General features: G+C 47.1%; 3 protein-coding genes across 3 annotated transcripts; 2 read left to right on the forward strand and 1 right to left on the reverse strand.

Moving 5' to 3' along the window:
- Positions 1–157: 157 nt before the first annotated feature.
- COCMIDRAFT_36969 (uncharacterized protein) lies at positions 158–364 on the forward strand (the record flags this gene model as incomplete). The annotated part of the gene is made up of 1 exon (XM_007690000.1): positions 158–364. One exon carries the CDS (start codon positions 158–160, stop codon positions 362–364), a length of 207 nt encoding a protein of 68 aa, XP_007688190.1.
- Positions 365–7,055: 6,691 nt separating this feature from the next.
- On the forward strand, positions 7,056–9,107 carry COCMIDRAFT_96011 (uncharacterized protein; the record flags this gene model as incomplete). Its single annotated transcript, XM_007690022.1, has 9 exons — positions 7,056–7,304; positions 7,359–7,451; positions 7,507–7,519; positions 7,571–7,605; positions 7,657–7,850; positions 7,899–7,929; positions 7,981–8,114; positions 8,164–8,322; positions 8,369–9,107. 9 exons carry the CDS (start codon positions 7,056–7,058, stop codon positions 9,105–9,107), a joined length of 1,647 nt encoding a protein of 548 aa, XP_007688212.1.
- Positions 9,108–9,329: 222 nt separating this feature from the next.
- On the reverse strand, positions 9,330–10,124 carry COCMIDRAFT_95969 (uncharacterized protein; the record flags this gene model as incomplete). Its single annotated transcript, XM_007690023.1, has 2 exons — positions 9,330–9,523; positions 9,725–10,124. 2 exons carry the CDS (start codon positions 10,122–10,124, stop codon positions 9,330–9,332), a joined length of 594 nt encoding a protein of 197 aa, XP_007688213.1.
- Between the last annotated feature and the right edge of the window lie 286 nt (positions 10,125–10,410).

Below are 10,410 nucleotides of genomic sequence, written 5' to 3' on the forward strand. Positions count from 1 at the left end.
GGCGCTTGGAAGGCGGCAACGGGCGAGGATTGGACAGGTGGGGAGCACGGATAGTAGCAGGTGGGGAGAGAGAAGATGGCAAAGCGGGCGGGTACTTACAACGTTCTAAATGTATAGCGGCTAGAGGCAGGCAGCTGGCACGACTGCAGGTGTGCGTATGATAGGCCGGCTGGGGAGACGAGGTGGATGCCAATGGCGCGCAGAGGAACGAGGCGAGTGGTTGCCCGAAATAGACGCCCGGGAGAAGTCGATAGAGGATGTACAGATGATGCGGCCAGAAGCTTGGTTTATGGGCAGATGTGACTGCGATGTTTTGTGCTTATCCTGTCGGTCAGCGTGGCAATATGCAGCGCTGTCGCTCTAGATTGCGCTCTGTCTGTGTCTCAGTTTCTCTTTTCTTTTGCCGACGTAAGATGGGTCAGAGGTTGAGATGGTGGGTGAATGTACCTCTGGCGTCTGGAGCGCCGTCAGACGTTAAGAGAGCATGGCCCAAGTCGAGGAAACACCGAGGAAACAGCCATGGGACGGCGGGCGGCGGGGGCGTGTCGTCGGGAGCGCCTTGTGCCCAGGATTCTGGTGCAGCGAGACAGGGCATAGAAATGGCTGATGCCCAATTACTGGTAGACATTTGACGCCCGCAAAATGGGCAAAATGTAACATGGCGGTTGCAGCAGCTGAGTGGCTGGCCGACGCATGAGAAAAAAGCGGGCTAACCCCGTTTAGGTTTGCAAGCGCCGTCCCACTGCGTTAGCGGCCCTCTCGGCTGAATCCAATTCACTGCCGCTGATGCTCTCGAGTCCATCCACTCCATCCAGTCTACACACAACCACCCTCAGCCCTGACAGCACCGCTCCATCACCGCTCGCTGCCTCACCAGCCCTCGACTCGCTGACTCCAGTCACTCCTCGCGCGCCCGCAGCTCGTCCGACATAAAGCTCCAAACTGCCCCAGTGCATACGTACGCAGTCCATCAGCACCCCAGCTCCACTCACCCTCTTTGCGCCCTGGTTCTACTTACTACACCTAGGCCTCGCCTCATCAATGCCGCTGCCAAGTCATGTGAGCGCTGCGGCATCCTGGCTCCCCAGGCCTGGCCTTACATGTGCCCTCGACCTACAAACATGTTTCCTGCACCCTCTGCTGCTGAGTCCCCGAGCCGCTTCGCCACCTTCCCGCAAAACGCTTTCCATCTGCATGTCGTCCGCGCACTAGCTGTCTTGCGGTAGTTTTGTTTCGTTTCTTTGCTCACTGACTGCAGGCTTACTGTTGGCCCCCCGCTGCTGGCTGCATCGTGGGGTAGCACCAGCACGCTGATGGCCCAGCTATGGCATGGTCGTGTGCGCTACTTCTAGTCGATGTGCTAATCTCACCTAAATATATCTCTTTGCGCACACTTTGTCGAATCCCAAATCCCATAATTAACCAGCACTGGGGCCAGCCGTTCTCTCTGCATGCAGCGCGGATCCCCCAGTTGGCACGGCCATGCAGCCCGTTTCGAAACAAATTTACCCTCTTTTAGCCTCGCTTCCTCGACTCTGGATATTTGCTCGTCTGAATCTTCCTTGTTCCTTGCCCCTTCGATATTGATTATGCAGGAAGACGTATATATTCTTGGTCCGATATATGGTTTTCCTTGGTCTTCTGGCTGCCTGAAAAATCGTGGCATCGTACGATCCTTGATGCAAAACCAACAAACATTTTGCCAGTGACGACCCGTCGCAAAGTCGCTTTTATAATTAGCAACCCATGCATCGATGTGGAATTTAGTAGCTTTTGCGCAAAAGAGATGATGCTTCCTGAGAGAAGACCAGGTCTGCTATAATACCCGTTGGCCGTTGTTGCACTATTGCATGGTCAGCGTCGCTCTCGAGTTACGCCATATTGTAGCGCGTATTGCCTTTGGTAAGTGTTTCTCTACTTACACTCAAAATCAGAATCCGCAACAGCACTCTTCTATTCTTCGTGCGATAGAAAATTGGCCAGAGAACCAGCCCGGACTTAATCGCTTGACAAGAAGAACAAATGGTCTTGGCGAAAGTCACGTGCACGAACAAAGCCACCTTCACAAATCTTATCAACACACTTCAATCGTGCATTCAGCCGTCGTCATTACCTCACATTTAGAAAAAATGTTATGCGTGGTGGCAAGAAAGCTGGAGGAGATGGTAGAGATGAGCCCAACGGATGCTTGGGCAGTGATATAATGTAAGATATGGGGGACAAGGAAAACGACCAAGAACCGAGACCCATACATGCCAACATTGACAACTTGGCAATAGCCCATTCCGTAAAGTCGGTGTGGAGACAAGTGCCCGTTCTATTACTTTCTGTGAATGATTTGGGTAAGACATGTTTCGTCCAGGTATTTTGCGCATTTTCTCAAGAACGACAGGTTTTTCGCTTGTGATAAGAGAGTACTCATCACACTCAGTTGAAGCAATAGCTACCATCAACGGAAACATGTCGTCATGCGGCTGCAAAGCTCCTAACCGAACCGTGTAAATCACGTAGCTTACTAATTACAAGTCCTAACTACAAGTAGTTCCCCGTGCCTTCCGAGCGCCCTGAGTAAGTACATGCCTGACCTTCCTAGGGTATATATTCGGATACCGCATTGTGTGCCTGATCGTCACTCTATAACATGCCGTTTCAAACAAATTATATTCTTTTGGTTAGTGCCACATCACGTGATAGCTACTTCAATATCTCTGATTCGCCCAGCGGCATTGGCAGCCGAGGAATTTAGAGGAGCCAAGAGCTCTCCTTATACGCTCAATGCAACTCCCTTTTGTCAAACATTAGTATGTAAGCATGTTCGGTTGAAGAAAAGAAAGTAGGTGCAAGACAGGAAATTTATTACTTTAGTATACTTGAAAGTGGACTGCATTAGAATTTTACAACTCTGTGTGCAGCTGTTTAACCCTGTTTAACCACTTGATACCAAGAAAAGTGCATACTGACAACGTCTGAACGCGTCATCGTCGGGTTTTTTGCTCGTAAAACAGCGCAGACTCCCAGTGCTACCTACAATAACGCAGTACTGGTATACATGGGTAAGTTTCGTTAGTTCGATTTTTTTTGAGCTAGGCAGGAGTGTATCCAGCTATCCAAAGATAGGATAGATCGATTGTTAGTATAGACCATCCTCTACCGCAATTATAGCTTCATATCACCTCCCTATACTTGTGAGAATATGTGAGGAAAGGAGTAGAGCCTAGTAGGCACAATTAAGAGATTACTATATCCAAAACTAGATTAGCTTTGACGGATAGCTCGGGCTGACAGATACCACAAAAAACTTGAACGGAACTTACCCATGTATACCAGGACACATGTATGAAAAGTGGACCAACTATACGAGGTTTTTCCGAGCAACGCCGGCATGGTTTGAATCATGCCTGTTCCAACCAAGAGGATCTGAATCTTGTGACCAGCATAGCTATTATAATAGGCATCTTGGGTTTTCAGATTTACGTAGATGGGTCCAACTCAAACTCTTGCTGCTGTTCTATTATGAGTCTTCTTGCATCAGTGAGTAGAATCGACACCTAGATTCTATGATAGATTCGACGTACTCCCATGGAGCTACCTAAGGGATGTTCAGCCTCCTATAAGAGCATTTTACGTTTTATGTAAACCTGGTCTTATCACCATCGAGTAATGTACTGTAGTACATGGCCAAGGGTTTGTTCATAAGCACCAATAAGGGTTGTATTAAGCTAATTTACTTCTAGATAGAGATATAAACTAATTTATCATTAGACAAAAAACACTACTTACTCATCGAGCTTTAGTCTTCTTACCTCCTTGATTCGCGGTTTAAAAATAAGAGAGATTGTGCTGTGTCTAATTAAGTAAACATTACTCAAAGATTACACCGGATCGGCGCGCTTAGCGTCCCCACTGCACAGAACTTGACCCCTGGACCGCAGTAGAAACATGGTTTCTTCATATCATCCTAAATCAACATCAACCGATTCCACAACTCGTAGATCTGTAGAAATGCTCGAGAAACCCCTGAGATGGAGAGTCTCAAGTCTCTACCTAGCCTCCGCCTATCCAACAGCGCATACTTACACCGTGAATGCTAACACCCATAGATACACATTACTCGAGTTATAGATGCTAAAGTTCAGCCAAGGAGAAAACCACGCGTCAACACGAACTATAGCAGAAGGCCCGATCTTAAAGTTAGATAGAACATATGAGGTACACTTACCCAGCTTCCCACCCTATAAGAACCCCCCCAATTCTCTCCCCCAAATCCCTTCTCTATTCAACCATCACCACCAACTCCAACCAAATCCTCTCTTTCTTTCTATCTATCTATCTTTCAAAATGCGCTTCCTCGCCCTTTCCCTCACCTTCACTCTAGCGGGTCTCGCCTCCACCGCTCCCACCGCGCACGAACGAGCTTCACAACACCTCCAACAAGAACCAAGGGGCGTCAGACTACAAAACAGGGCTATGGGTTGCAGGGCAGAATACTGTGGCTGCTACAAGAACTGCTGGTCGGAGCCATGCATTGCGAATTGCAGGCTGGCTCATTGTGCGAACACTTTTCCGGCTGGAACGCAGTATCCGCCTGTTTGCCAGGGTTTGGGGAGATGAACTGAAAAAAATTGGATTCTGAGGTGGCTGGAGACTAGGGGGTTGCTATGTTGATACATGAACAGGGATGGCTGTTGGGGGGAGTCATCTTGAGGTGGTTTTGGAGGATTAGATATACTTGATAATACAAAGACTTATCAGTGTTTTGTCGGCTTTCCTCCTGTTTTCAATTTTGAAGCAATATGATCACTATTGAGAAGTGTTTTTTATTTCGTCAAAGGAACACGATGTGCTTTCTTTGTAGACATGCAGTTTAGCGATCACCTTTTTTGTACTCACCAGAAGATATCTCTAAGAATTGAAGGACTCTGCTAATGCTTAGTCAGTTTTAGATAACAGGTCATCGAAGACTATTGATTAAGTTAGATGTTAACATTGTTTCACTAGAACCTTTACTCCGTCCCTGTACCGTGCACTTCTGGGCTGGTAGCTGAACATCAAGTAACATCTATATTGCGGTCTAGTATCACGTGATTATATTGCAGATATATATTGCGATTTCCTTTTGTACGTAGATAGGCACCTTCTTCAATTAATTCTTTGCAGCGATCAAGTATTAGCGTTATTCTATCTACTCAAATGCGGGTCCTCCCTCTGATTTTTCGAGCTCGATCACGTCTCGTGCCACAATATATACCCTAGGAATGTAACAATATAGCAGAGTATTGAGATTGATTTCTTCCATGGTAGTATCAACACTCATCATATAGCGCATATATTCTTTGAGCGAGCAGTGCAGTGCTTCAACCCTAAACAGACCTGATATACGTATCTGTCAAATGTCTACGCGTTTACCAAAAAGTCTGAAACACTATTGTATCCAAAAAAATGAAGTTATATGCTAAGCAAATATCTCCCCCCAGCGAGTCAGTTGCGTTGCGTTATGGTACCGTCACGTGCCCCACTGATGAGGCATAGCGCCTTAGCGGATATCCTATGCTTAGCACAACTGCTCAGCAGCTCCATCAGAGCCATCATTGTACTGTTTTGAGACCCTCAATACGTTATCATTGCCGAAAATAGCCAGTTCTCATAATATTTGTTTGAATCATAGCTAATCACGACGAATGGCATTGAAAAGCATACAAGAGGTTTCAACACCTCATTCTTGTATAGAATGACGTGATCGTCATTGCCAGCATGTGCTATCTGAATAGGGATGGGATTTTTGGTGCTCTTTATGAGTTGCGTTTGATAGTAAAGACCGTTTTTATCTGACTATTACGGCGTACGGAGAACGAAACATCGGCTGGCTCGGAAATGTATATTCCCATGTGGACATTGTCTTACTCTTCTTCAACGTACATGATTGAACGTACATTAGGAAGAGAAGAACTCTAAACGACGTTGTCAAAATGAAGAAGCGGAAAGAATACAGCTCCAGTTGATAATGTCTCTCATTGTGGGCTTGCTTGCAGATATATATATATGTATACGCGAGGAGTACCGTGCGTTCGGAAAAGAGGATGCTTTCGTTTTCGTCAAAGGTATCCACCGATCATCCCGGAGATAAATAGAAATGCCGTTGCCAAGTAAGATATCCATGGCATCTATTGCAATCTATACTGTAAGATCTCAGCGTGCATATGACCGCCACGTGCTTTTTGTGTCAGCTACCTGGATACCGGTACTACGATCCACCAATCATGATCCCCAGATATATGCACAAGAGAATCTCAACCAAAGTTTCGAAAATACGAACAGTGAAGCTGGCACTCGCTCCTCGCGTTGTGTTGTGGGGTTGGTCCCCTGTGCACGGGAATGCGCGTTGGCCTTGGCGCGCATGGGGTTTCCTGACGCCATTCTTGAGAAATTGACGTGAACACCACACCCCCATCAATAACGCCGCGCTCCAGCAACTAATGGAGACTCTAATCAAGCCCATCCAGGAAAATATTTCCATCTCGCATCCCACAATTGTGGTCCTGCATTGCGCTATCTCGGGAGGTTACTTTGAGTGGCTAGCAGAGCGTTGTGGTTACAGTGTAGGGTATACATATGGAGGGTTTAGTTCGGCTTTGAAGCCACCGACCCCATAGCACCGGCGTCTCTCGAGCTGCCAGACTGCCGCCGAGCCGTGCGTGACGCCATGACTGTCATTGAACGGCAGATCTCAGTTTTGAGAGCAGTGGATTCATAGATAAGAGCGACGATGCCCAATCACAGCCTTCTTATGTCACTTGGGTACACTTTTCCGGCGCTCCTTGGCCGATTGTAGCTTCGGCAAAGTGATGCGTCTGGATCGCTCGAACATGGTGTCAATTCCTGTTGATGTTGCGACATCGTGGCGGCGTCTTGAGAAGAAATGTTTTCAAGTAGGTTAAATACAATGCCCCGGAGATGTTCGGAGACATCAGATGTGCGTCTCAGAACCCTGATTTCTGTTTGTCAATTGTATTCAGCTGCATCTCTTTGTGGTTACTTTTTCTTAGCCAACGGGCATGATGGCGGAACTAGGTGACGGCAAGAAGCAGGTACCCGTACCCAAACACGCGGATTCGGGATCTTCAGATGCGGATTCCAGGGACAATGAGCAGTTCTACGGAGACAATGGCGACAACCATGTCTTCAGTGATCCCGTTGTTGCAGAGTATTGGCGAGAGGTCTACGAGCGAAACGGATATGAGAACCGACACCGATTTGATCCAAACTACAAATGGACGGCTGAAGAGGAGAAGCGCCTCGTTCGCAGAGTAAGCGAGGACAACTCATGAGAGTCAGGAAACATAACGCTGACGGCTTGGCAGCTCGATCTCAGGATCACGTTTTGGGCTTGGCTGATGTTTTGCGCATTGGACCTGAACAGGAAAAACATCAATCGCGCTATTTCAGACAATATGGTAAGTTTTCTTTCTCCTCAGCCAACTATGGTCATTTAGCTAATCGTGCTTGTAGTTGGAAGAGTTGAGTAAGTGAGAGAATACGAGAAACACAGCGCAAGTAACTTACACTGTTCCAGACATGAACACAAATGACTTCAATTATGGACAAACGGTATTTAGCACACTTTTCATCTATTGGATAGTATATTCTAATGCTACATAGATATTCCTCGCTTCTTTCCTTGCAGCGGAGCTTCCGAGTGGCCTCATTAGTAAGGCACTCGGTGCCGATCGATGGATTCCCTTCATCATTTGCGCGTGGTCAATCGTCAGCGCATCTCAGGCGGCAATGAAGTCAAAAGCAGCATACTATGTGATCCGTGCCCTGCTCGGGCTCTTTATGGGTGGTTTTATCCCGTTCGTATAGACAGCAGACCCATTGCTTCATTTTGCTAACGTTACCAGTGACATAGTTCTTTGGCTCACCTACTACTTCGTACGTTTGCGGTTAGAATCATTTGAAAGACTTGTTCTAACGTTATCCTAGAAATCTAACGAGCTGCCAAAGCGCCTGGCTTTCTTCTGGACTGCCCTCAGTACTTGCCAAATTGCTGGATCATTGATTGCAGCTGGTGTCCTGCAAATGAGGGGAATCAACGGCTGGTCAGGATGGCAGTATTTGTATGTTACTAGATCTAATTGCGAGGGCCGACGCTGAGTGATCTTTTAGGTTCCTCATCGAGGGTGTCATCACTTGCACCATCGGTATTTTTTCGTGGGGGTTGATGCCTCCTGGCCCGACTCAGACGAAGAACTGGTTCCGAGGCAAGAACGGATGGTTCACTGAGCACGAGGAATATATCCTTGTCAACAGAGTCCTCCGTGACGAGTAAGTGGCATAACATGTACCTTTGCTACCGTGCTGACTCTAGTAGCCCTTCCAAAGGTGACATGAACAACCGTCAAGCCGTTGGCTTGAGCCATCTTCTGAAGTCCTGCTTCGACTGGGAACAGTGGCCACTCTACATTATTGGTCTGACGGCATACATTCCTCCTGCTCCGCCAAGCACATATCTATCTTATATCCTGCGACAGCTCGGCTTTTCCGTCTTCAAAGCCAACTTACTCACGATTCCGTCGCAATTCCTGTTTGCCGTGCAACTCCTCATTCTTACTTGGCTTTCTGAGAGAGTAAAGGAGCGAGCGATTATCAGCAGTCTTAGTAATATCTGGATTTTCCCGTGGCTGGTTGGTCTAGTAACTCTGCCTGCAAGCGCCAATCCTTGGATTCGATACGCACTGCTCACTGGACTCCTAAGCTATCCATATTGCCACGCTATCCTTGTGGGCTGGAACGCTAAGAACAGCAATGCAGTTCGAACGCGTGCCATTTCCGCTGCTCTTTACAACATGTTTGTCCAATCAGGAAACATCATCTCCACGAACATCTACCGCGACGACGACAAGCCTCTATATCGACGCGGCAACAAGATTTTGCTTGCGATTTGCTCCTTCAATATCGTGTTATTCTACCTGGTGAAGGCATTCTACATCTGGAGGAACAAAGCCAGAGACAGGAGATGGAATGCGATGACAAAGGAGGACCAGCAGAATTATTTGTTGACGACAAAAGACGAGGGTATGAAGAGGTTGGATTTCAGATTCGCACACTGATTGGGCAATTTGCCCAAGTATCAATCTCTCATTATAAGCAGTTCGGAGGTCCCGCTCTCGGGTTTGATTTTGTGCGAAGCAAAAGGTGGCAGTCTGAGTTTTCCATAGTGGTTAGTCGCGACCTTGAATTTACGGCCACCTATAACCAGGGTTATGAGACTCAATAGATTTTTGGATAAAAGTACACAGCTAGGCAACAAGGATGCTGTATTTTTTTTCGCACTAGTCCGACACGTCAAGTCCTCCTTTCTCTACACCCTGACACATAAAGCTAACATCCGAGCTCTTCCTTCTCCGAGTTGCATGTATAACTTCATCGAGCTTCTCTATCGCACTCTGTTTAATGAACTTGCTAGCTTCAAATGCTGATTCTACAAAAGCATCCCGCCAGTGTGTTGGGGGTGTATGATCACGTACTGCCACAGCCCTCCTTTTTGGCTTCGTATCCGCGGCGTTGTCTTGATGTGCGAGACCATACGCTGGAGCGTAAAAAGGTAATGGTGGTATTTTCTCTAGTGTGTTCTTTGCAATAGATATGGGTTCAGAGGAATATCTAGGGAGAAGGGGGCCAGTGTGCTTAATTGAGAGGGAAGCAGCATCTGCAGAGCTAATAATACTGCCGCGCTTTGCAGCATTGTTCGCAACTGAGCCGTTTTTGGAAGCTGTGAGTAGGCCTCGGAATGAAATTTTGGACTTTAGGGTTGTTTGGGGGGCTGTCAAGCGAGATTCCTTCCACCGTGGAGGATTTGGTTCAGTTTTGGACTGGGGTTTCGTCAACGATGTTTTTTTATTTTTGGGCTGTGTGATTGGGTGAGGTGAAGGAGGGAGTCCTGTCATTCGGACTGACTTTGGTGCTGGCTTGATACGCGGTACTGGGGGTAGAGGCTTGTTCATAATAGCAGCTCGATTCGTACATTTTTCAGTGAACATCGGTAATTTAGCGCAGGACTGCGCGACTCCGGAGTCTCTTCTTGTATACGTATTTGTAGTCTCCCTTTTATCTTTCTCATGCTGCATGTGAGCTGTTTCTTGTAGGGATACCGGGAAAACCACGGCATGCCGATGGGAATGTCGTGGACGATGGGATTTATGAGACATTGTATAGAAGTTTGATACGTCCTGATCAGGTGAGTGAACAAGAATTTGCTCACTATGTGCTTTTTCATACGTTTTCCATGTTGTCCACACCTCTTGGGCTTCGCCTTCTAGCCCAGAATTAAATATGTTCTTTTCAGAACGATAGCATGGCATAGAGCTACCAGATACTTCTGTCTCTCCACTTCCACTTTGGAGCTTCCTCAGA

The sequence above is a fragment of the Bipolaris oryzae genome, assembly GCF_000523455.1.
Source record: "Bipolaris oryzae ATCC 44560 unplaced genomic scaffold scaffold_69, whole genome shotgun sequence".
Lineage (NCBI taxonomy): Eukaryota > Fungi > Ascomycota > Dothideomycetes > Pleosporales > Pleosporaceae > Bipolaris > Bipolaris oryzae.